General features: G+C 50.4%; 1 protein-coding gene across 1 annotated transcript; it reads right to left on the bottom strand.

The window, feature by feature from the left end:
* Positions 1-1,036: 1,036 nt before the first annotated feature.
* On the bottom strand, positions 1,037-26,407 carry TMEM229B (transmembrane protein 229B). Its single transcript, XM_075531103.1, has 2 exons — positions 26,268-26,407; positions 1,037-5,432 (listed from the first exon to the last, which is right to left on the bottom strand). Exon 2 carries the CDS (start codon positions 5,409-5,411, stop codon positions 4,899-4,901), a length of 513 nt encoding a protein of 170 aa, XP_075387218.1. The 5' UTR covers positions 5,412-5,432; positions 26,268-26,407; the 3' UTR covers positions 1,037-4,898.
* Positions 26,408-27,125: the final 718 nt, after the last annotated feature.

Genomic DNA, 27,125 nt, shown 5'->3' with positions numbered 1-27,125 from the left:
CTGGGTTGGGGTGTTTTCTTGATGTGCACTTAACCTTTATATAAAACTCTCACACATGAGTTTCTGTGGATTTGTTTCTCTAAAGTACCCAACTAACACAGCCTGGATCACTGGGGCTGACATAAGGTCATCCTTTGAGTTCTTTGAAGCGCCCACCATGTTTGTTTTTCAGTGGACTCTTCCAAGCATCTCTCAGGACACAGTAAGTGTCTTCATTGCTGGATACAGAGAACCCAGGCCATGTCTGAAACCATTAGTAATCACCTTCATGTCTACATGAAGTCTCTCTTCCCTGGGGAATCCTTACCTGTCCCTACCGATGAGTCGTGTTGCTCCTTTTGAGGGCTGATCAACAGTGTCTCAATAATCATCTGTGTAAGTCTCTCGGTCTCCCCACCAGCCGGGCGGTAACCCCCACCAGAACTAGCCAGGCCCCTGGCTCTGCGTGAGTGCTGAGTAAAGCGCTGAAGAACTCAAGTGTTGAGGAAACAATCGACGGTGGGCCAATTCTCAGGGCCATCTGAGCTCTCAGAAGGCACCTGGCAGCAGGTTCTTACGCTACGGAAACAGTCTTCATCTGGTGAGAGGCAGGCAATCAAATCTGAGATCAGCCAAGAGCCCAAAACTTAATCCCCAAAGGAAACAGGATTGAAGGGAAACGGCTCAGGGCAAAAATAAGGCTGGGTGGCTGGGTCGGAGGAGAAGTGGGGGTGGTAGTGCTAAACCCAGGATTAACAGAGGCCCAAATGACCCGTCCCTCCCACCACTAGGAGGGCTCCCTAGATAACCTAGTGGTCAGCAAGCCAACACTCACCAGGCAGTGCCACCAAGGATCCTCGGTAGAAGAGCAGCGCCATTAACGTTCTTAAGGCTCAGTCCCTTTCACCTGCAGTAACCGGCAGTGAGTCAGCTGCCGCTTTTCCCGGAACCTGCTTTCCTGCCCACCAAACAGAGGCAACCCACCTGTCCTGGGGTTAGGCCAGAGGGCGGTGTGGGCAATACACCCTTCTGAAAGAGGCACTCCATGAAGACGAGGCAAGGTTTGGATCATTTATTCACTGTCATTAATGAAGCACTAGCAGTCATTTTTAGAAATAGCTGGGCAGATTCTTGAAGATGCAGCGGTGGTCCTTGGCACCAACTCTCCGGGGACATTTCTTCCCATGCAGTCTGGTCAGACGGTCCCCGTGGAGGGGCGAGTGTCACAGGGGTGAGGAAGAACCGCGTCGAGAGAGAAAGAAGCCGTTGAGCGTGGGAAGGGCCCGTTAAAAGGGATGTAAGGTCCTCTGTTTTCTCTCTGGCACCTACTCTGGCCTCTGCTCTGAAGCTCCATAGGCAGACTCTCTCTTACGGCTTTCCTTTTATAAAAACCCGCCATCAGGGGGAGCCCTATAGTCTTATTTATACTGAAGTGTCATTGACAGTTGGGCTTTATGTTAGCTCATTTTTCAGGTGGGAGAAGGCTGTCCGTCAGAGAAAGCAATACCGCCATAGTAGTGGGAAAGGCGTAGACCCTTTCCAGTGCCTCAAACCCATGCTCCCTGCTCCTTCAGCGAGCCGTGGGGGCTCTGGAGCCCGGCTGGGGGGCAGGACAGTTGGGGTCCTGAGCAACTTTCACAGGTCCCATCCTCTTCCTGGAGGTACAAGGAAGGGCAGGAGCTCCCAAGGAGGGAAGGCAGGAGACCTGGAAACTGGGAAAGTAGAGATTCCTACAGTAGGAGGGGCCGCTTCCTACAGTGGTCCCCAGGGGGGCAGACTGTGGGGAAAGTCTGCAGAGCTACTTCTTCCAAGTGTGACTTTGAGCATCATGGAGGTAGGGGCTCAACCCCCAGCCTCCTCCCTCCGGCCCTCACAGCCCTAAGACAGCTGGCTGTGGCCAGGATGTTGCTAGGAGCTTACTTCAGGGGTGGGCACTGCCATTCAGTGGGCATGTTGGGTACTCTGATGTGCATCGCAGCCCAAGGCTGGGAAGGCCTGGGTCAGGTACCTGGTAAGGACTCTGGTTTCTGCAAGGGCTCAGAGCAAAAATAGTGGGGAGGCATGCCTGGAGAGCATCGTTCCCCACCACCCTACACACACTACAGCCATCTTGGTTCGGGCCAAGGTGAAGGGACCTCCGGTAGCCCCCAGAGAAAGGCTCCATCACATGTGAGCCAGTCCCAGAACCTACACACCAGTATATTGCATGTGCACGGGGTGGGGAGGACACAGAGCAGGCCAGCACACAGACCAACCGTGGGTCCTTCTGAGAAGCTGTCCACAGTTAGAAAACCATCCAACCCACTTCAAAGGCCCTTTGCAGAGTTGGGGTTCTGCAGCTGCACCAGGGCTGGGGCCACCTTGGGGTGGAAGGCACACGCCTGCCTGAGCCATTAGTCCTGGGAGGACTCCGGCCTCTTTCTGTCTGTCTGCATCCACTGGTGGTGTGTCTGCACAACCCACGCTCCGTGAATGTAGGTCTTCACGGGCTGACCCACTAGCAGCTGCCCGCCCCCCGCCCCCAGGCCCATGCAAAGCGCGGGTCCAGGACAAAGGGGGCCTCCCCAGGGATTATTGCTGTGAATAAGCATAGGCCATTGTGACTCACTGGCATTGGAGGGGACAGGGGACAGGGCACAGGGGACGGGATGCAGACGCCAGCAGCAGTTGGATCAGGCGGAGCAGCTCTGACTCAGGGATGCGGACACATGTGGGGACAGAGGCCCAGGAATATGACACAGTGGACAAGACTCCCCTACCCGCCCTCCTCCCTGCCACCCCGGCTATGACAGGAATGGACACTTCCAAACTTTGAGTCCCGTGGCCCAGTGGATACCCCAGAATGGAAGTCAAGGCTACTTGGGGGGTTCTCCAGGTGTCCTTCACAGAGTGCGGGGCCCTCCTTGTGCTGGGGGCTCTGTGGCCCCAAGGGACAGTGGCAGTCGCAGGTGCCGGCACAGGCCCTGCATGTTCCAGGGCTGCCTGCCTCTGGGAGTTTCTAGAGCCCAGAGAGAATAGGGTGCTGGGGGATGTCCACAGGGCACCATCCAGAGCCTGGGGCCTCTGTGGTGGGGACCTCAAATCAGCAAGGCATTCGAGAGAGATCAGCTAGCTAACCAAGATGAGTGGTATAGACTTGGGGTGCATTTGATGCGGGTGGGTGGGTGGGGGTGTTGGATGGGCATTAGTGTCCAGGAAATCGTGACAACATGGGACAAAAGGAAGAAACCAAGGAGACAATGACCAGAGCTTACAGAGAAGCCAGGCAAGACTCCCCCCGTGAAGTCCTCTCCACTGAGAGGGCCGGTTACCTCAACTTTGGCAGCCTGGCTCCCTGTAACTCCCAAAGCAGAAGATAGTTAACCCCTGGATTTGAGGAGCCTAAGCAGGGGCTGGGACACCCTTCACCCTGCCCTGGAGGGGACCCACTGCAGAGAAAACAAGCCTGCCAAGGACCTTCGTTGGGGACCAAGAAAGCCACTGCTGTCTAGCCCCCCACTTGGCCTGCACCCTCTGCTCAGCCTAGGAGCAGCAAAGCAAGGAAGAGATGCCCTCCGGGTGGTGTCATCGCTGTTTAATGACCTACAAAAAGGGGGTCACTAATGCCTACCTGAGTCTCTCTGTGCTCCGGAGGAGACCCTCCTCCCTCCATACCATTGGCTGGCCTGCATTCGGCCCAGCCCCTGCCCTCGGGAAGTGCAGGGCAGAACTGGAAGTAGGCTGGAGGAAGGCTGTCACCCATCCACTGCCAGCAATGGACCTGTCGCCGGAGGGAGGCAGGGGAAGCCACCAAGATGACGAGGCCTGTGAGCGGAGCAGGGTTAATACTGTTTCCGGCGTGAGCTCGCTGAATGGGTGGGCTGGGAGAGGGGGCAGCCCTGAGAAGGCTTTGCTACAAGGCTGAGGTTCGGGCAGAACTAGGCCGGACCCCCTCTCTACTCATGCTGCTCTGCAGGGGCCCATCTTACGGGGTGACTTGTTTTCAGTGGGGCGACTGTGGGTGGGGGCGTGGAGGCGAACACCGGGGATGCTGCCACAGTCCATCAGACAGGGTGGGAGGCAGGGGTTGGAGGCTGTCGGGACAAGGAAGGTCAGTGACTGCAGGGGGCCAGGGAGTGTCTGTCTCTAGTAGTCTCTGGCAGCTGCTGTGTTGGCAGGGGCCAGGGCAAGTGGGGTGGCTGATCAGGATCTAAGGGCTGCTTCGTGGCAAAGGCCTTGACAAGAACAGAAAAGAGGGGAAACGCCACCGAACACACGGGGATGGAAACCTCCCAAAGCCCAAGGTTGGTGGGAATCCAGCACCAGGGGACCCCCAGAAGGCCAAGGGAGCAGCGTGGGGCCTTGGGGGGAGGGGGTTGGAGTGGCACCCAGGGAGGCCCTCGTAGACCTTGCAAACCAGCCCTGCAGCCCCCATGACTGCACTGCCTCTCCTCAGTTGCCACAGTCCAGCAGGTCCCCGGGGAGGTTATTGGTTGCAAGCAAGCACCTGAATATTGCCTAAAGGAACCAGCCTGAGGCCACGAGGCCCAGGTGAGAGGGAGGGGGTGAGGGGAATCACAGCAGCAGCCCAAAGCCTCTTGGCGCCCTGCCTCCCCCCTTGGACCCCACCCATTCTCAAAGGCCTTCTGCCTGGGCAGGCTGATGCTTCCTCAGCCATCCATGGAGTTGGGTTGTTGTGCAGCCGCAGTCCCCCCCCCCTTCTGGGCTGGGCTGCAATCTGTGGTCCCTTCCTAGTGTCCCTCTGTGGCCTCCACATCCCGCCCCTCCCCACCCTAAAGACACTTGTCCAGGTCCCCCAACCACAGACAGCAGTCCCTCCAGAGGAGGGCAGGGAGCCGGTGTGGGTGTGTGCCCCACATGAGGAGGCTGGGCTGGGTGGGGCTTGTGCTGTCATGAGGGGGCCAGGCCCACCCCCGCCATCAGTCTGTCTTGACATGGCCGTTGGCCAGGGCGAGGGGGCCGCTGGGCTCGCTGGGCTCGCCGGGCTCGGCGTCCTTGTCGAAGCGCAGGCGGAGGGTGTTGCGGATGATGACCTGCTCCATGATCAGGGCCCCGCAGAACCAGGGCACGGCGTACTCCAGGGTGATGAGGCCCATGAAGTCAAAGTCGAACTGGGAGTAGTCCCAGGGGCAGGCGTTGAACTGGCGCAGGATGAAGCCGGTGGTGAATTCCCACAGGTAGGTCCAGAACGTGTAGATGAGGCAGCGCACCAGCAGGGGGCAGCGGCCCCGCAGGCGCAGGTACATGCGTTCCACGATGAGGATGGAGGTGCCGTAGATGAAGAGGGCCCACACGCTGGTGACCCCCGGGAACTTCCAGTTGAAGTTCACCACAAACTCCCAGGCCGCCGTGAACATCACCTCACAGAAGTAGCCGTGGATGGCGTACAGGTACCAGCGGGACAGCGCCGTCAGGGGCTCCGCCGCAGCCATGGCGCCAGGTGGGACCAGCTCCTGGGACACAAAAGAGACAGGTGAGGGCGGGGCAGGGTCCTCACTTCGGCCCGCCCACCTCCTCACCCAGGACCACAATGGAGGAGCAGACCGCTGCTCTCTCCCGTCGCCCATCCTCTCCGGAATACCAACTAGAGCCTTTAGTGAATTTCAGGTTCATCGTGATAGGCATGTCCCGTCCCTTGGCCGGGTGATCATGAGACAGAAGAGGAGGGAAACAAACACGGCTTCTCTGGTTAACTCTGCACAACTCTACTCAAACGCCTCTAGGCTGCGGTCCCGCCCTCGATGACGGTTGTCAGGAGCTCCATAGCCCACTGGAAGAGCTGGCTGCCCTGCCATGCAAATGAATCACTCGCGTTCCTGGGGTGGCACAAATGGGTTAGTGCTGGACTACTAAGCCACAGGATGCCCGTTCACACCCACCCAGATGCACCTCGGAAGGCAGGCCTGGCGGCCTACTTCTGAAAGGCAACAGCTTTGAAAACCCTAGGCAGGAGCCAGGTCTATGGTTCAAACCCACCAGCCAATCACTCCATGGCAGAAAGACGAAGCCATTTGCTCCAGTGCAGACTGTTGAAGGCCATTAAGACTCAGCCTTGAAACAGCTGAGCATTCTCATGACCTAGGTGTCAGTGTTGCTGATTTCTTCTGTGACTTAATGTTTTAAACAGACTGTCAAAAACAAGGAAGTATGCAAGGTCTGCAAAAACAGGTTGCTTAATTTTCTCAAGGATGTCTGGCTTGGCAGAAGATAGAGTTGTTATGTGTATCACATGTGCTTGCTTAACAATGAGGTAATTAACCCCGGGTTGTTTCTGCATGGATATAAGGAGTATGTACAATAAATTCGGAGCTTCAGTATTCACTGTTTTACTCCCAATACTTTCTGTCTCTTTTTGTCCTTAATCCTCACTCTCCCTTTCAGGACTGTTCAACTGGCTTCAACAAGAATGGCGCCTGAAACAGTGACCTGGAAATGGGGGACAAAGTGAAGGACACCGTGGATTACAAAGCTGTACACGAAGAGATTCGTGTGCAGTGAGTAGCTATTGGGAGAAAAATGGGGCAAGGCAAGAGCAAAGAGATTTTTGTAAATATGCTTCAAAAATATGTTAAAAGCTAGAGGAGCAAAAATAAGCTACCAAAGATTAGAGAAGTTTTTAGATGTTGTGGTTAAGGTATGTTCTTGGTTTCCTGAGGACAGGACTGTAAATATTGAAACTTGGCAAAAAGTAGGGCAACGGTTAAAAGATCACTACACCGCTAATGGACCAAGTAAGGTTCCCATAGACACATTTAGTCTGTGGAATTTAGTTAGGGATAGCCTAGACCCTAGGCATGAATGACTCTGGCCTGAAAGCAACCCATTTGCATGCTGGGACAAAAGTGAAAGTAAGGTTCCTTCTGCACCTACGCCACCTCCCCCTCCGCTGCTGAAGACGCTGAAAAGTAAACTTGAGGACTTTGAAAATGAGGGTGAGGACGAGGAACCCCTTGACCCTGGCGATGCGGAGCAGATAGAGTTTGAGTCGGCACATTATCATGATGAGAACTTATGAATTTTTGCCACCAAAGTCCTTGAACCTGAGAGTCATGACCCAGTGCAAAAGACTCAGGAGTCCTGCCTGGATGAAGCAAAGGTGGTAGAATGGGAGGAAGCTTATGCATCATTAGCAACAGAACAGGGGGTTCAGTATGCTGTTCCCTGTGATTGAGCGACAGGATGCTTAGGGTACTCTGGTTAGAGATCATACTCCAAATCCTTTGAAACAGCTAAAAGAACTTAAGGTTGCCTGTGCCCAATATGGTCCAACCGCTCCTTTCACTCAATCTTTATTAGATACACTTTCTGTCGCAGTGCTTGCCCCGGCAGAATGGAAACAATTGGCTTTTGAAAATGCAAATACACCTGCCAGGCAGCGCTGAGACCTTTTAGAAAAATGGGCAACCTGTCCGATTATATCAGACTATGCTCGGACACTGGACCTCTCTTTACTTACGGGCTTGCTATAGCAGCTTTGCAAGGAAAAACCGTAAAGGAGGATTAATGATACTATGGAGCTTATGGGAGCCCTGCAGTCTGGGCTCCCTTCCCCCTCTGCTATTCCAGACAATACATATAAGACCATTTTAGCCTTAAAGATTGTTTTTACACTATCGCGCTGGAGCCAAATGATTGTAACAGATTTGCCTTTACTGTTCCTTCCACCAACGTCAAAGAACCTAAGAAGAGCTATCATTGGCTTGTTTGGCCTCATGGCATGGCCCTAACTGGTATTAATATGGGGACCAGGGCATGTTTGTGTTTTTCCACAGGATCTGATGGAGCGCGGTGGCTGCCAGAATGGTTGGTGCGGTTTGCAGATCATGCGGATGGTGATATGTCTTGGAATGATCCTGGGGGCGATACCAGCCGCATACAGTGAGCAACACTGGGCTTACGTTCCTGATCCACCACCCCTACACCCTGCTGTCTGGGAGGGTCCGGAAATCAGTGTGGGTTAATGACTCATGTCTTTTAGGACAGCCAGCCACAAGACATATGCAGCCACAAACCATCTCGAATTACATCTATTCAGGACATGGAGTGGGAGGTCCCCTATGTGCACATAAGAGTCAAAATATCTGCCATGAGGGATGCATACAGGTGAATCAGACAAGAAGCAGCGTACAAACAGTGCGCATTACCCTTCCTGTACAAGGTGAAGGAAATGTAATCTCACCCAATCTGCAGTCTTTTTCTCCTTGTGGACTAGAGGCTAGAAAGAATAATAAAACCATATTGTGGCGATCGTGTCTCATGGACAAGCCCATCCGGTATAACATCACAAAAGAGATATATCATCGATTGGTCCGGCAACCAGGACAATACTCAAACAAATACTGCTGAATGGGAAAGGCGGCTGTCTGGAGGACTTCGGTGGCCAGACTCGGGTTTTCCACAAACTCAATGGTGGAAAATCGGGGCTGCTTTGGGGGACGTGAAGCTTATGGGCCCTTCCTCCAGACCGCAGGGAAACATTACCGCCTGTGCACCATCGCCTTATGTACTTTTGGCAGGGAATATTACTATAGACCATGATGATTCTAAGTTTAACATATCTTGTAATAATTGTAATTTGTCTAATTGTATTACCTGGACCCCTGAAGGTATTGTCATCACCATTTTGTATCAACCTTCTTTTGTTATGCTTCCAGTGAATATTACTGGGCCTTGGTATTCAGAAAGAGGGTTACAGGTATTAGAAGAGATTGACAAAGCATTAACCAGACCTAAGTGCTTTGTAGGTTTGCTTGTAGCAAGTATTTTAGCTATATTAAGTTTAGTTGCTGCTGCTACTACTGCAGTAATTGTACTCTCACAAAACATACAAACTGCCCACTTTGTAAATGAATTATACAAAAATGTGACTAATGTGTTGGGTACTCAAGAAGATATAGACAGGAAGTTAGAACAAAAACTAACTGCTCTTTATGACATGGTCATGTATTTAGGAGACGAGGTGCAGGGGACTTAAGGCCAGGTCTAGTCTACAGTGCCATGCTGTATTTACATGGATCTGGTTACACCTAAATAGTACAGCAGCAGGCAGCAGAGCTGGATTAAAGTGAAGAGTCATCTTCAAGGTATTTGGCACAATGCTAATGAGTGTTTAGATTTATTACAATGCCATCATGAAATATTAGCCATAAAAGATGCTATGTCTCTTGATTTTGATCAACCAAGGTGGCTGAGGGTGGGCTCCAGCATTATCAAGATGCTTTCCCTTCGTTGGGAAGTCTCGGAGGCCCACCACACATGCGTATGTCCATGGTCACAGCGGGAGTGTGTGCATTGTTGATCTCATGCATACTCCCTATGATACTGCGCACGGTTATGGTTAGATTACTGGCCTTAAGAACAAAGCTTCATGAAGTGCACCTGTGCACTTTGCCCCCTCCCCAAACAGGGATGTAAGGCAAAGACTGGTTAGTCAGAGATGGGTAAAATCGAGTCTGAGTCTCCCAACCTAAGACAGGTCATAGTCACCTAGAGGACTGTGACTGATAATGGGTAAGGGCGATTTCAGAACTCGATAACCTAAGACAGGCACAGTCATCTGCCGATGTTTTGAGTAAAGATGTCTTCAGTAAATAAAAAAGGGGGAGATGTTGAGGCCATTAAGACTCAGCCTTGAAATGGCTGAGCATTCTTATGACCTATGTGTCAGTGTTGCTGATTTCTTCTGTGACAGCGTTTTGAACAGACTGTCAAAAACAAGAAAGTATGCAAGGTCTTGGAAAAGCAGGTGGTTTAATTTTCTCAAGGATGTCTGGCTTGGCAGAAGATTGAGTTTCTATGCGTATCAAATGGGCTTGCTTAACAATGAGATAATTAACCCCGGGTTGTTTCTGCATGGATAAAAGGAGTATGTAGAATAAACTCGAGGCTTCAGTCTTCACTGTTGCCCTTCCAATGCTTTCTGTCTCTCTTTTTCCCTTAACCCTCACTCCACCTTTCAGGACTGTTTGACTCGTCAGTTGGCTCCGACAACAGACAGCCTCGGGAATTCTATACCAGGTTGCTACGACTTGGAACCAACCCGATGACGACGAGTGCGACTTGGAGCTTATCTTTAAGGCTCAGCGCCTATCCTGCTTCCCTGAAGACTGAACCAGCCCATGGCCTCTGCTGTTACTCCTCGCCCTCCTCCAACGGCTGTCTGGACTAGTCATTTGGCCCGTTACCAAATATACCCTAATGACTAATTTTGAGGTACATGCCCTCCTGGCCATGCCAGCCTGTGAAGTCCTTTGAGGGCAGGGTCTGTCGTACAGTCCTCTGTGTCGCAGCTTTGGCACCGGCCTCTACGAAGCAGGTGTTCTCTGAATGCCACATGTTGCTTATGCCGCGGGTGGGGTGGGAGCGTTCAGGACTACTTCAAGAACTGGGAAGGCGGGCCAGGAGAAGAGGAGTCCTCGCTCTGCGAGCTGCCACCAGGCTCAACATCTCTCAGTGCCCTCTCCAAAGAGTGAGAAGGGACAGATGTTAACAGCTGATATCTGCCATCCGCCTGCCTGTCTGTACATCCTGATCTCCTCTTTCACCGGCAGCAGGTCTGGCCCCAATGACACCCAACCATGCGCCTTGCTCTGGGGTTCACCAAGCTCTTCCATTTACATTGTGTCAATGGCTCACACTAAAGTAAGGCTCCTGGATGTGAGGGTGATCTGGCTGGGACATCTGCTACCCCATTGATAGCCAGGGTTGATTCGGCTGATCTGCCTGGCTAGGTGGGTGTCCCCTTCCTCCCTCACCACTCCATGAGCATCCCTCCCGAAGCTGTGCTCTCGGTTGAAGAAGATGACCTTCCTCAATAGAAGGAGGACCATCCTTGGGTCGAGGTTATACGAGTAGGTGCGCTCCCCGCTAGAACCTCCAAATGAGTCTCAAGCTCCAAAAGTAAGGCTCCTAAGTGGCAGATGGTGTTAAAATGTCCCTCCAAGTTTTTAGGTGAGGAAGGTGGGGCTCAGAAAGGTGAAGGCATTTGTCCCCAATCCCAGAGCCAGTGAGTGGCAGAGCTGAGACTAGAAGTCTCCTCCTTGGATTTCATTTCTACTTCAGTGCTCATTCTCCTGCACAGTGTTGCCCTTCTTGAAGGCGTGGGTGGCTGATGCCACTCCCCAGCTTACACACATTCAAGGGACTAAATTTCCGAATAAGAAAGGACAATGCTCCTGACTGGCCATTGAAGACTCTTCCTGAGCTCACCTCAGTTTACCTTTTCAGCTGGACTCCTCTTGGGTCTCATGACCTCTGCATGTCTTGCTGATCAATTTTGTTTGGTGTTCCCTTCCTCTCCCCTCCCTAAGCACACATCAGTGTCTAGGGAACCACCTCAACCCCCCAGTCACAAGTCCTCTCCCCTCCTTTGAAATCCCACAGTCTTTTCTCTCCGGTGCAGATTTTGTTACGTTATGTTATGAACTTTCCATCTCCAGCCAGATCCTTGCAGTCTAAACCCACACAGCCTCCTTCTGGTATACCTCCACTCACATACACCTTACACACACAAGTACTTTTTAAAAAAACAAAACAAAAACTTGTGATTGTGAATGGGGCAAAGGTTTACAAAGAAGATCAGTTTTATTCCCTTTATGTTTTGTTTCATCTGCCCCCACTTCCTCCCTGCGTTGTCTCTTTCCATTCTTCTACCTTTCCTAAGCCTTCTGAACTCTGTCCTTGGAGAATGCTGCCCTTTCTTCACACTGTGGTATGCCTATGTCCTTGAGGGTGGGCCCCCTTGTGGACTATCAGTGTTTGGCTGAAAATTGAGCCTTGGAGGTGAGTCCATTTCCAGACCTGAAGGGTGACAAAGGGTATCGTTTCAGGAAGATCACCGGTTTCTATCCAACCAACCAACAAGCCTAATTTTCTTGTATGATTTTTCTCCACATTTTCCCCCACTTTATCCATCACCCTCTAATGAGATCCCTTTCAATGCTGTTGGTAGTGGTAGCTGAGTCCCATCTAGTTCTTGTCTCAGGTGCGTAGAAACCTATGTTCATGTGGTCTATTGGGCCATTGGACTAATTCTTTCCATGTGTCTCCAATTTATTCCCTTTTCTTTCTTCTGGACAGGGAGAGCCCAATAGTTGGACCTTGGATCAAGATTCATGAGATTTTAAGGCCACATTCACGACTAACCAAAGTGGGATACAGAACATTATTGTCATGGGCTGTTATGCCAACTGACCTTAGTGTCCCCCTGAGACTATGGCCCTACACCCCCAAGCCCAGTAACTCATTCCTTCAAGAATATACAGGTACCTTCAACACTTTTCCCAAATCAAACTCAGTATCTGTTTTCCTCTTATGTCCCCATCCTGATTAATGGTACCGCCAAATAGAAGCCAGAAGCCTAGGCGTTAGAAGCCAGAAGTCTAGGAGTCATTCTAGCTTCCTATACCCTATCCAGATCCAATGTAAATTACTCTCGTGTTCTCCAGTGCCTAGTATGGTGCCCGGGATACAGTAAAGAGTATGAACATCATGATATTTCTTAATCAATTAGCGATTTGCTCAAGAATAGATCATCCTCAAACTCAGGAACTTAAATCAACTGTCATGTATCATTATTACACTGCATGTGTTTCAGGTTGCCTGGAGTGTGCCAGATCTTGGCTGGCCTGCATCATGAGAAGACCAGTCATCTGGGGGCTCTGTTTATGACTAGCTGGGCAGCTCTGTTGCACTCACATCTCCTTCTCCTCCTGGACTCAGTGGACTAGCCCCAGCATGTTGCTCTCATGGCAAGAGTACAGAAAGCAGAACAAGCAAACCCAACCACACAAGTACTTTTTAAGAGTCTAGTTAAGTCACGCCTATTAATATCACATGAGCTAAAGCAGGTCACATGGAAAAACCACAAAGTTGGCCAATAACCCCTGTCCTTTCTACCTCTTAAATACTTTGAAATCTATCCACTCTTTTTAAAATTTTGTCTTCCCATTACCACTGGGCTGCCTCACGCCTCCTCTCTCACCTAGGTGACTCTCTCTTCCAATGCACTCATGAAGGGTGTGTAGAAAGAGCATACTTTCAAAAGTGCAAACAGGATGCTTCTCTCTGCTTAGAAGCCTTTAGGGGTCGTCAACACCCACAGAGTAAAGTACAAAGGCTGAGGAGGGGGTGGTGGTTAGTCGATTCCAGCTAACGGAGACCCTAGTGCAACAGGAGACATGGCCCCGTGTTGAGCCATACGCTATTCTTGCGCTGACTGTTGCAGCCACTGCCACCCATCTCTCTGACGCTCGTCCTGCTTTCCCATGACCTTCTCCTTTACGATACATGGGGTCCTTTTGCAAGGACTGGGCTCTCCTGAGAATCTGTCCGCAGCACTGCAACGAAATCTCGCCATCCACCCTTCTAAAGAACATTCTGGCTGTACGCCTTCCAAGACAGATTTTTCAGTCTCCTAGCAGTCCACGGAATATTCAATATTCTTCACCCACACCATAATTCAAATGTGTCCATTCTTCTTGGTCTTCCATATTCATTGTCCAACTTTTACATGCATGTAAGACGACTGAAAATACCATGGCTCAGGTATTCAACTTAGTCTTCAAAGTGATCCTTGCTCTTCAACACTTTTAAAAAAGTCTTCCACAGACTTCTCCGAGGCAATAAATACTTGGCTTGATTTCTCTTTTTTAATACAGTTTTATTGGCACATAATTTACATATCATACAATTCAATCCTTCAATCTTATCAAGGAGAATCATTAACACATGGATTTTAGAATACCCCCCTCCCCCATGGTTAAATGGCCTTTAAAATGAGTTGTGTAATCACAATCAGTTCTAGTGCTCCCTACCCCCTCCCATCTTCATTATTCCTTCCTGAAATCCCCCTTTCCTCCCTATGACCCAACCCCCACCCCTGCACCGCCTACAGACCCGTGACAGTCCTGTGCTTCACAAACACAACGCAAACAATAAAAAGCAAGATCGCAATAAGGTGGTAAGGATAAAATACTATTAAAAGACCAAACTGCAAATAAGGAGTAAGAAAGGAAGACCCCCCATCGACATTGTAAAAAGCCAGGGGAACAAGTCAGAGACACTTGCATCCAGAGTCCGGGTCTACCGAGGGTCAACTGGCCATTGTAACCTTCAGCCAGCGCCATCAAAATTACCATGGTCTCTGCCTGACTGTGAGGCTGTTTGAGACTCGTGCCTGTGCCAGTGGTTTCGTCTGACTAGATACTTTGAGATGGGTTGGGGGCTCCCACCGCCCTCCTTCTACAAATCGGGTTTCATAATTTTAGCTCTGGTATATTTTCCCTTCACCATATTAGAATTTTGTAATTGTCATCTTTGGATCACACAAGCTGGTGTGCTTCTTCCGTGTGGACTTAGTTGATTCCTTGCTTAGATGACTGCTTGTTTGTAAACAAGCCTTTAAAACACCAGACACTATTCTAATTGATAGCCAGATACCATCTACTTTCATATTTTGTAGGGTTGACTAGAGAAACAAATCCAGTGACACTCATATATGTATAAGAAAGAGCTTTATATCAAAGAGTAACCATATATCAAGAAGACATCCCAGTCCAGTCCAGATCAAGTCCATAAGACCAAAATTAATCCATAAGTTCAATACTAGTCCATAAATCCTTCAGACTCACGCAGCCCATGCAATGATGTAGGAACATCACAGGGCAGTGGGTGAACCGTTTTGTGGCTCTAGTGGTGGTGGAAGCATTTCCAGGGCTCTCATAGGTCTCAGTGTGGCATCACATGGCTTGACAACAGGAAGGTGAAAGCAGACAAGGAGGGAAGTCTCCAGAGAGCCATTTGTCTCGGTCGCCCTCCAATCAAGCTACCACCTGATTGACAGGTTAAACTGCACCCCTTCACTCTTAATATGCTCAAGTTGACATGAGATTATATAACAACTACAACTTTCTTCACCGCACTTTGCTGAAGCACCCTTATCTTCAATGATCATTTCATGAAGGTGAGTATCTAGCAGGCCCATATTATCAGAACTCACTGTTCTTGAGTTGGCGTTAGAGTTAAATAGGCACCCAGACAGGTTTGATTTCTTCACTGCTGTGTCCAGGAGCATGACTCTGGATCCAAGCAAAATGAAATCCTGACAACCTTGATCTTTTCTCCATTTAATATGATGTTGTCTATTGGTCCAGTTGTTAGAGTTCTGGTTTTCTTTATATTGAGCTGTAATTCATTCAAGGCTGAAACCCTTGATTTTCATTAGTAGGTGCTTCAAGTCCTCCTCAATGTTAGTGAGCAAGGTGGTATTATCTGCCCATTACAAGTTGTTAGTAGGCCTTCCTCCAATCTTGATACTGCAGTCTTCTTCATATAGTCCAACTGCTTGAATTATTTGCTCAACATACAGATTGAATGAGTATGACAAGGGATACAACCCTGGTGCCCATCTTTCCTTTTAATCTGTACAGTAGTCCCTCGATCTGTTCGTAGGGCTGCCCTTGGTCTGTGCACAGGTTCCTTGTGAGCACAATGAGTGTGCTCAATGCTATCCATAGTTTGTTAGGATCCATACAGCCAGACATCTTTGGACAGTCAATAAAACACAAGCAAACATATTGCTGGTAGACTCTGCTCTCAGCCAAGATCTACCTGACAATCAGAAATGATCTCTCTCATGCCACACTTCTTCTGAATCCAGCTAGAATTTCTGGCAGGTCTCTATGGATGTACTGTTGCAAGTGTTGTTGAATTATCTTATGCAAAAATTTATTTGCATATGATAGTGTGAAAATTTCCACATTTGTTGGGCCACCAATATGGGTTACTTCCAGATCTCTACCTGGCTCGCCAAGGAGCTGTTTCTAAATGTCTTAGCATAGATAAGTCAGTGCTTCCAGGGCTTCATTGACTTGTTGCACTATTTCAATTAGTATTTCGTTAATTCCTGGAGCTGTGTTTTTGGTAGTATCAATGTCTTAAAATTTTTTTAATTAATCATTTTATTTGGGGGCTCTTACAAATCTAATAACAATCCATCCTTCAATTGTATGAAGCACAGTTGCACATGTATTGCCGTATGTGCATTTTCCAAGGCATTTTCTTTCTACTTGAGCCCTTGGTATCAGCTCCTCTTTTTCCCCCTCCCTCCCCTATCCTCTCACCCTCATGAAACCTTGATTAATTATATATTATTATTGTTCTTTCATTTCTTACACTGTCTGTTGTCTCCCTTCACCCACCTTTCTGTTATTTGTCCCCCTAAATATTCAACCTTGTGATGGGTTCCCCCTTCCTCCCCCTTCTCCAACCCACACCCCCAACCATCCCCCTACCCTCATGATATCACTACTCTGACTACTGTTCCTGAGGGGTTTATATATCCTGAATTCCAGGTGCCCAGAGCTCTTATCTGTACTAAAATCTGTACTTATGTGTGTACTTTGGTCTAGCCAGGTTTGTAATGTTGAACTGGGTCATGGTAGTGGGAAGGGGGGTGGGGAAGCATTCAGGTACCAGAGGAATGATGTGTGTTTCATTGGTGCTATACTAAACCCTGGTTGAATCATCCCTTCCTTATAACCCTTCTGTAGGGGGATGTACAATTGTCTACAGATGGGCTTTGGTCTCCAATCCAACCCACCTCTTTCACATCGATATACTTGTTTATTTTGGGTCTTTTGATACCTAATACCTGATACACAGGCTGGTGTGCTTCTTCCATGTGGGCATACTTGCTTCCCTTCTAGATGGCTGCCCCAGATGCTATATCTTTTTATAGCCAGCACCATCTGTTTTCTTCACCACATTTGCTTATGCACCCATATTGTCTTCAGCCATTGTGTCAGGAAGGTGAGCATAAAAGAATGCCAGGTTATTAGAATAGAGTGTTGTGTTTAGGGAGGCCTTGAGTTGAGGCTCCAAGTCTGTCTGCTATCTTAATACTTAACATATAAATATATGTACATTGGCCTTTCTCCCTTTTATTATAAATTAATATACTTACATACACATGCCTATAGTGATACCTCTATAAATAGTTTTTGCCTCCTATTTCTTTCCTCTATTTCCTTTCCCCTTTCTCCTGTCCCACTATCATGCTCACCCACCATTCTGCTCTCAGTAATTCCTCTCGGATACATTGCACTTGATCAAACCCCACCAGGCATTCTACGCCCTCCTCATCATCAATTTTAGATCTTTTGTTGTTCCCTTGTCCCTGAGTTTGTTGGCTCCCTGCCCCCTCCTCAACCACCAGTCCCATTGTTTTCTCCTTGGGATTGTTTGTCCTGCATGTCTTATATAGACAGACATAGGGTGAAAGGAAAAAAAAAATGCTGCTCTTGAAGTGATTGGCAAAGCCCTTCCCAAACCACCTCTGCCTCGGGTCCCATCTCCAAATGTTACATTGCTATTTTTGCTCCCTCAGGTGCCCTTCCCACCTGTGACTGCTCTCCTACGAACGCACAATCCTCCTTCCGGGTCCAGCTCATGCCACCACCTCTGTGAAGGCTTGCCCAAGCAGCAACCCCAGAGCTGCCCGCCTTGTGAGTTCTGCCCCGCACTCCCTCCGCGGGGAGGATGGTTGGCACTCCGCTTTGCCAGACTGCATCTGCAGGCCAACACGAGTGGCCACTCGATGAGTGCTCATTCAGTACAACGGCAAGAGATAAAAGCAGCCATGGAAGCTTATGTTGCATATGAATTGGCAAAAGCATATGTATATGAAAATATAGCCCTCCAAAAAGAAAACAGCAACAGTATCACTGGATGGTTGCCCCATAGAGCTTTGCATTTCCTTCCTTATCCTTTATTATTTTCTGTACATGCCACACTGTCCCTAACAGGTATCCATAACTTATATCCCCAATCAAGTATCCATAACTTATAGCGAAATACATTTTTATCTTGAAAACATTTGTGGGGAAAAAATCCATATTAATCAGCTGTGTCCTCTGTATATAGAAGAGGCTCTCGACCCCAGAAGAATTTATTTCAGAGGATGGCACTGAATCTGCAGTTCAGGAGAGGGACAGGTGTGAGAGAGCACAGGGGAGAGCACAGGGGAGCAAATGAATGGAAGGAAGAGAGTGGAGCACAGCCTGGCCCCCCAAGGCTTGAGGACAATATTCCCACTCAGCAGTCAATCCACAGAGAACACCACATGGCCGCCCCACTATGAGATATGATATCCCTCACTGACCCATAGCCTTACAGGGAACAACACTGGAGACACAGTAAGGGAATTTCACCTGATCTGATCCCACCACACCAAGGCAAAACACTAAGGGTATGGAACAGTACAGCAAGGGGAGCAGAACAACGAAGTCCCCAGGAAATACCAAAATTAGACTTTGGGGCCAGAGCTTGGTGCCCCAACAGACTCGACTGGAAAACACTCCTACAGGCCAACAAACAGTCCTTGAACTAACTACAAACTTTCCTTTCTTGCTGTTGTGTTTGTTTGTTTTTTGTCATTGGCTTGTCTTTGTTGTTGTTTTGTTTAGTTTTATTTTGTTGCTTGGCTTTGCTCTGTCTTGTTTTTGTGTGTTATTATCTCTGCAGGTCTGTCTAAATAAGATAGGCTGGATAACAATCTGGAGGAGAAAACAACAGGACTGACAGTTCTGGGGGGACATGGGAGAGGGAGAGGTATAGGGAAAGGTAGTGGTGTTAACAAACCCAGGGACAAGGGAACAACAAGTGATCCAAATCAGTGGTGAGGAAGGTGTAGGAGGCCTGGTAGGGAGTGACCAAGGGTAATGTAACAAAGAGGAATTACTGAAACCATTTGAAGGCTGAGCATGATAGTGGGACAAGAGGAAAGTAAAAGGAAATAGAGGAAAGAGCTAGGAGGTAAAAGACATTTATAGAGGTCTAAATAAAGGCATGTACATATGTAAATATATTTATATATGAGGATGTAGAAATAGATCTATGTGCATATATGTATAGATTTAGTATTAAGGTAGCAGATGAACATTGGGCCTCCACTCAAGTACTCCCTCAATGCAAGAATACTTTGTTCTATTAAACTGGCATTCCATGATGCTCACCTTCCCAACACAATCGCTGAAGACAAAGCAGGTACATAAGCAAATGCGGTGAAGAAAGCTGATGGTGTCCGGCTATCAAAAGATATAGCATCTGAGGTCTTAAAGGCTTGAAGGTAAACAAGTGGCCATCTAGCTGGGAGGCAACAAAGCCCACATGGAAGAAGCACACCAGCCTGCATGATCACAAGGTGCTAAAGGGATCAGTTATCAGGCATCAAAGAGCAAAAAATCATATTATTGTGTGCTCACCTCCTTGATACAATTGCTGAAGACAAATGGGTATATAAGCAAATGTGGCGAAGAAAGCTAATGGTGCCCGGCTATCAAAAGATATAGTGTCTGGGGTCTTAAAGGCTTGAAGGTAAACAAGCGGTCATCTAGCTCGGAAGCAACAAAGCCCAAATGGAAGAAGCACACTAGCCTGTGCGATCATGAGGTGTCAAAGGGATCAGATATCAGACATCATCAGAAAAAAAAATCATATCATTGTGAATGAGGGGGAGTGCAGAGTGGAGACCCAAAACCCATCTGTAGGCAATTGGAGATCCTCTTACGGAAGGGTTTCGGAGAGGAGACGGGCCAGTCAGGGTGCAGTGTAGCTACAATGAAACATACTACTTTCCTCTAGTTCCTAAATGCTTCCTCCCCACCCACTATCATGATCCCAATTCTACCTTATAAATCTGGCTAGACCAGAGGATGTGCACTGGTACAGACAGGAACTAGAAACACAGGGAATCCAGGGCGGGTAAGCCTTCAGGACCAGTGGTGAGAGTGGCGATACCAGGAGGGTGGAGGGAAGGTGGGGGAGAGAGGAGGAACCGATTATAAGGATTTACATATAACCTCCTCCCTGGGGGATGGGCAACAGAAAATGGGTGAAGGGAGACATCAGACAATGTAAGACATGACAAAATAATTGATAAATTATCAAGGGTTCATGAGGGAGGGGAAAAAATGAGGAGCTGACACCAGGGTCTTAAGTGGAGAGCAAATGCTTTGAGAATGATCAAGGCAATGAATGTAAAAATGTGATTTACACAATTGATGTATGTTTGGATTGTAATAAGAGCTGTATGAGCCCCTAATAAAACAATTTAAAAAGAAGAAGAGGCTCAACACATCAGCCCGGAAAGTGAACCTAAGGAAACCTGAAGTCCCACAGGAAATAAAAGCCGAGGACGATGCCCTTCTGAGCCGTCCCATCCTCCACACCCAGTCGTGGTGCCTACCTTTCAGCAAGGTGAGGCGGTGCAGCGCAGGGGCCGCACCTACCACCCGCCTGGGTTTGAGTGCTGGCTGGCCCTTTTCACCCGTGGAATCCAGGGCGCATTACCGGACTCTTTTGTCCCTCAGTTTCCTTCTAGGTAAGCTGGGCAACTCCTAAGAGCAGCTGCCTCCCAGGGCTATTGTTGCGAGGCTAAGGAAGTGAATCCATGCACATAATTGAGAAGCCGGTGAGGGCTCCCGAGGTGGGGTGCGGCTTCCTGGCTAGCCCCTGCTGCTTGAAGTGCTCTAACAGTGGGCTGGAGGCCAGCCTGCCAGGGCCCTGACTCAGGCCCTCTGAATTCTGCGCCCTCATCCCCAGAGGGTCGGTCGGCCTGTCAGCGGTGCTGGCCTGCAGCAGCGGCCACGGTCCCTGAATACGGTCTCCTCCTCGTGTTTGGTTCGCTTTGGGCGGCCCCCAGGAATTTGGTTTTGATTCTTCTAGTTCTCCTTCAGGGGTCTAACTGCCTGGGGTACCTCCTACAGAGTTAGAAACCCTGCTTGCCTGGCCTCTGATCTCATCTTTCTCAAAAACACAAAAGAACCCACCACCTTCCGGCCAGCCAGTAACAACCCGGAGACCCACCCCCGTCTGCCGGTGGCTTCGCAGAGAGGAGACCAAAGGGGTAGCTGCCAATTGGAGAGAGGAACCATCAAACTGTGAGAAGAGGGGGCGCCTGAGGCCCCCCAGGTCGTTTCTGAGCAGCAGGAAGAACTCAGGTAGGTGAGGAAGAAAAGCACTGTGTGTGACGGGCGGCCCAGGCAGCCTAACAGAGAGGACAAAAAACCGCGGCTGAGGGCAGAGGATGGCGTGAACCCCGGGCGAGACTAGGAGACAGTATGGTCACGGGGTGGCCGATGACACTGTGATGGGAGAGATGCTGAGAAGAGGTGAGCATGGGGTCGCTGGGCTCTCAGAACTCTTTCCCCCTCCCAAACTCACTGCCACTGGCTCGATCCTAACTCATAGGGCCCCGTAGCACAGGGTAGAACCGGCCCCTGTGAGTTTCCGAGGCTGTAACTTTTCATGGGCGCAAAAAGCCCCGTCTTTCTCCCCCAGTCCCCAAACCTATTTCAAATTCACAAAAAGCCATGCTTACCTTGAGCTAGAGCAGGCTCACCCATCTGACAATACCCTGGTCCCTGCCCAAGCCTTTCCCCTCCCTTCCCCCCACCCCACCCCCGCTGACCGGACCCCTCCACTCAAGACCCTTCCCGTACCTCCTTGCTGGGCCCAGGAAGCCTGTGGCAGGAGGAGCCAGGAGCTAGAACTAGGTTCTCTCTCCTGGTGGCAAACCTAGCCATCCCAGGGGGTGTGGTCCAGGGAAGGCCCCTCAGTGGCTGGCTTCACAAGCAGGATTTCGGGAAAAACCAGCACTCAAATACAAGAGCCCTTCCGATTGCTGCTGAGAGGGGTCAGGGGACGCAGAGTCCCCGTGAAGGGCCAGAAGCTGTGTAACTTGTCAAAGTTGGGAACTGCCTCTCCAAGGGGACAGGTGATGGGACGGGGGGTATAAGAGCACCTGAGAAATGTCCCCTGTGCTGGCCTCACAGGTGGCTGAGGGACATCAGAGCCAGATGTGGGAGGGGTGACAAGAGGGAACCCCAAGACAAAGGAGAGGCCAACCCAGAGAGAAAGAGTCACCTTGGTTTGTGAAAAATGCATTTAGTGGTGGGAAGGCAAGGTGCCGCAAGAAAGCACCCCTGGGAAATGTCCAAACAGGAGAGCCCTTGGCCAGAAAACTGGGTCTCTCCTTCCGAGAAGCCAAGCCTGCCTGTCTCACGCAGGTCATTTGTCATCTTTCACTCCCTGCCCCCCACTCCCACCACCCCACGCCACCCCACACCCACATCACCACAGTCCCTGCTCCCCGGAGACGCACGCAGGCGACACGAGGTGGGGAGGGGGTCCAGAGTCCAGTGCCCTGGGTGGGAGGAGAGGGGCATCCACCAGAGGAGGACCACTGTTCTCACCTCGGGAGACCTTGGAAGAGGCAAGATCTGAAGCCGTCCTCAGCTTCCCCGACAGTGACTGAGTTCAGAGGGAGGGAAACATAGGCTCTTGCTTCAGGGCCAGAGGGAAAAAGCAGCCCTGGCCGCTGGCGGGGTCCGGTCCAGAAAAGGCCCCTGCGTCCATCCGTGACCTCCACGGGTCTGGATTGTGCCTTCCCTCACACCTCCCAGGCCCCAGTAAGTGCTCCTCTCAGCTCTTCATTCATCTGCCAACTCAGATCATCCTCAGCGAGGCTAAAGCCTCAGCCTAAATTCTGGCACCTTTCAAAGGGCAGAACTGGGGTTTAAACCGAGCATGTCTGGTTCCAGAGTTCCAGAGCCTTCACTCCCGATCAGCACTCCACCAGCCTGGCTGCAGGCTCCTCAGAGGGCACCACTGATCCCCGAGTTTGGGCTTCTGGAAGCCCGGGGAGTAGGGGAGAGAGGAGAGGCGGCGTGGAAAAGAACACAGTGTCAGGTGGATTGTCAGTGAAACTCAGAACTGGGTGACGGAGCCACGGAGGCACCCAGCCAAGTTGAGGCGGAATCCACATGAAAGTCCTCCAAGGTCAAAGCTGACCCTCCCAGGAGGCTCGAGGCCTATGTCATTCAATGACCACTCAGCACAAAACCCCAGAGCCTCCCTGATGGCTAGCCTGCTTCCAGTGATGCTGGGGCTCTCAGATAGCCCCGTCCTCCCACAGAAACGCCAGCCAAGAGCATTGGCTAGTGTGCAGGCTGCCCAGAGGAGCCATCTGCTTGGCGGCAGCAGCCTGAACGTCAGAATGTTCCCCACACAGTGGCAGGTGGGGAGGCGGATCGTAAGAGCCTTGGATACTAAGCAACGCCCTGTGTCTCACTTGGGGAAGAGAGTCAACACTGGGTCTACCCGGGTCCAAGAAGCAAAGGGCACCTTGGCAGTAGGGCCCACAGCCTAGGCAGCCTGCCTTGCCAGGAACGGTCACCCTAGACCTGCAGGTGCCTCCCAGAGGACTTCTCTGATCCGAGTCATACACGAGTCCCCTCTGTTGTCTTTATCACTACCTGAGATCTCAGGACTTACTTGTCTATCGTCTGCCCCCATTAGAATAAAAGGTCCGTGAGGGCAGGGACTTTGTACTGTCCCCTATTGGATCACCTGTGCCTAGAACAGTGCCTGATAGTAATAGCTAAACTCTGTGGAATACATGAATGAATGAATGGCCCAGAGAAGCCTAGACCCTTGAACGTGGCTCAGGGCAGATGTAAACAGCTACCCAGCTCAGCCTTTTCCCTCTCCTCTTTCCTAGGAAGTATGGCTTTTTATAGTTTTTAATTGTAGCATTTAAAAAGTTCTTTAACTTTCTTTTAAATTACAAAAATAGTACGGAGTGCAGCCATCTAAGCGAGGAGTCAACTCAGTTCACATGGAAGAAGCACACCGGCTTGTGTGATCCAAAGACGACAATAACAAAATTCAAATATGACAAAGAGAAAAATATCAGAGCCTAAAATAACAACACCCAATTTGTAAGGACTATGGAGGACAGCAAGAGCCCAAAACCCATCTGCAGGGTACCTAACCCGATGAAGCCGCTGGCAGATCCCCAGGCGATTCTAGGTGCGGGTATCTCTTGCTTGTTCCTTGACAATCATTTACTTCCTGGTCTCTTAAATATTCATGGTGGCCTTTTGTTTATTATCCTCTATTTGTATTTGTATCTCTGTATTATAACGCTTTTATCCTTACCACTTTATTTTTCTCCGTTTTTTACTGTAGCTGAGGCAAGGGTTTATAGGAGAGGAAGGGGTGCGGGGTGAGAGATACGGAGCGTGAGGGGGTTGGGGAGCCAACAGTATATATGGGAGAGGGGAGGGAACCCTCGTTAGAATGGCTGGTGACTGCACAACTTACTTTAAAAGTGATTGAACCATGGGGGTGGGGAGAAGATGTTCTAAAATTGATTGTGGTAATGTTTATACAACTCTTCAACTAGTGAATGGTGGGTTAAGTGCCAATGAAATTGCTTTAAAAAGTAACCTGATTTTGACTGTGAGTCCATGGTTCAGTGAGGTGCCAATAGGAGGCGAAGCGAGTGAAAGACCAGGAGGTCTGGTGTTCAAACCCACCAGCCGCTCAGCGGGGACGCGGTGCGGCCTTCTGCTTCCACATTTAGAGATTTGCGAACTCCGCGAGCTGTGTTCTGCCCTGTCTTATAGGGAAGGGCGTGGGGGTTGATGATAACTTTCTGTGATGTGTTTGCAACTTTCTGTAAGTTTTAAATTATTTCAAAACAAAAAAAAATTGTTTTTCTAAAAAAATAAAAGTAGCATGTACTCATGGCTGAAATTTAAACATACAGAAATCAACACCCCCCCCCCCAAAAAAAACCCTCTCATTTTATAGTGTGTTGTGTTACTGTCCAAACTAAATTTCATCCAGAAGAAGTCAAGCGATGCATCTTGTACAGAAAACCATTCCTAACTCCCCCAGGCTGGTACCATCCCTTCCTCATGCCCATAGTCCTGTGTCATAATCTTGTGTCAAGCTGTCATCAATGTCCTTGCTCCGCGCTGCCTGGCTCACAGTCACTCCTCAAGCTATGAGCTCACTGTTGTAAGGGTTGTGTAACAGTGCACTGGGGGGTGGGGAGCTGTCTCTGACTTCAACTCTATGCCCAACAAAGCAAGAAGGACCACCTTCCCATTTCCGCTGCCACAGGAGACGGCTTTGACACCCGTGATGGAAGAGGAATCTCTTTGTTGGGACAACTTCAGAGTGAAAGAGAATTTAACGGGTTAACAATCGCAAACCTGGATGGAAGGGCAGTCTACACCTCAGTCCCCCGCAGCCTCCACTACCTTCTCTCTACATCTCTCTTCATCCCTCCTCCAGGGTTCCGGCTACCAATCAACTCCAGAAGACACTTCAGAAAGGCACTCCCTGAGCAAAGTGACTTGGCCAGCCTCGGCTGCATGAGAAAGGAACAAATTCTGGTCCTTGGTTTGACATCCTAGACTGGGCGTCAAAGCCTAATCTCCCTAAAACTGAGAAATCGCCACTCATCATTGCCTGCCCAGAACCCCGAAAACTCCCTTTCAGAGGTTGAAGGCCTGTGCTCTCGTGGACCAGTCCACAGCTCCTAAGACCGCAGCCGGTCCAGAGGACACACACTAGACCCATCCCATCCTGACCCCTAGAGAACCCTATTCCTTCCTGCCAGCCCCCAACCCCACCCTGGACTGTCTGGCCCGGTGCAGACATAACCGCCCTCAGCCCGGACGGGTCTCAAGGGCTTGCGAAAGCTGCTGGCTGCCAGTGTTGGAAGCATCATCGAGGACAAACCGGAGACCCCAGCTGGAAAGAAAGGCCATGTGAGGACAGGAGAGGAGGAGCTGGAAGAGGAGCTGTTCTCACCCCCGGGCGGGTCACACGAGTGCAGCTGGTGCCGTCCCCACGCGTGTTGGGAGACAGCTGCCCCTCCACGGAGTTTCCACTGCTGGAACCTTTCAGAAGCTGATCACCACGCCTTTCTTTCACGACTCCCCTAGGGTGTTTGAGCCATCAGCTCTTGGGTGAGCAGCCACATGCTTAACCATTTGCTTCAGCCGGGTAAGACTCTACAACTCCCCCTCACTTCCCAGGGCCTGGGAGGGTCTGCCCCAGGTCCCCAGGCCCGCAGCACATGTGGGCAATCCAGCATCCCCGGGGGAGGAACAGACCCCACGGCACAGGGCGCTGGAGACTCAGAGCATCTGTGAGCCCCCCGGGGAGAACCGAGCAAGTTTGAAGAGCCGGCTCCCATGTCTTGGCCAGTTGGGGTCTGACCCGCTTTCTGGAGCCTGAGTCAGTTTTTTAAAAATCTCAAGTGTGATGTGGCCTGAGACTGCTGGACAGCCCCCTCTGGTCCCAGACCCACAGCCCCATGCCAGGCCCTGTGGATGGGAAGCAGGCTGGGAACTGTGCCCTCTACACTCAAACCCGAGTTGTATGGAGCACCCCCCACGGTGATCCTCTGGCCGGGGCCGCATACTCACTGATCACAGTCCTGAGTGCGCAGCGCAGAACAGACATCAGGATCACTGTCCAGGAGTCTCCCGGATTCACCTTTGTCCCCGCGTGAGACTGCAGCCCGGTGCCATCCTCAGAAGGGCAGCCACGCATCAGCCCCAGGACTCAGCAGACCCTTGGTTGGTGGGTGGGCGGCTGTCATGTGCCCCTGGGAACACAAGAGGAGAGCGTCATTAGCCAGTCCACCAGGCCAGCCCTGGAGACAAATACCATCGGAGCCCCCCAGCTCCAGGCTCGGCACCCCACACACCTGTTCCCCAGAGCCTGCCACCTCCTCTCCTTATACCGGTTGGCTCTGGTCTGGCCAGCCCGGCCGGGAATCCCTGATAAGGTTCCAAGGCATTTCACAAGCAGGATGAAGCCTGAGGGATTCTTGTGCCACGTGTATGATCTTGGAATCCAGCTCCATCCTCATTCTGTGTCAAATGACTCTCTCACATTTACCCTGCAGCGGGGACACCTACTCTCAGGAGGACAGCTGACATTTCTCTTACCCCCGTGGGGCTGACTCGGGCATGACCACACACGGAGACGCAGCCCACACAGTGAAAAGCCTCCATTCCTGATGCAAGAGCCCCACCTCGGCTGCTGTTTGTGTTTTATTATGACAATTGGGTTCTTGGGGACTCCCGGGCTGTTGCCATCCCTGTCAGCCAGCAGGTGAGCACACATCTCACTTTACAACATATGCCCTTGGCCATGTACGTGGTGGTCTCTTCCCACCCACCCCCGCCCGCTAAACTGAGGTCAAAGATCTATGCAAACGTTTGCCACATCCTGCCTGGCCTGTCTTGTGGGAATCGACCGTGGGCTGCTGTGGAATT

The sequence above is a fragment of the Tenrec ecaudatus genome, chromosome 14 (assembly GCF_050624435.1).
Source record: "Tenrec ecaudatus isolate mTenEca1 chromosome 14, mTenEca1.hap1, whole genome shotgun sequence".
Lineage (NCBI taxonomy): Eukaryota > Metazoa > Chordata > Mammalia > Afrosoricida > Tenrecidae > Tenrec > Tenrec ecaudatus.
The sequence above is the reverse complement of the archived record's forward strand: the minus strand, read 5'-3'. Positions and strand labels throughout refer to the sequence as shown.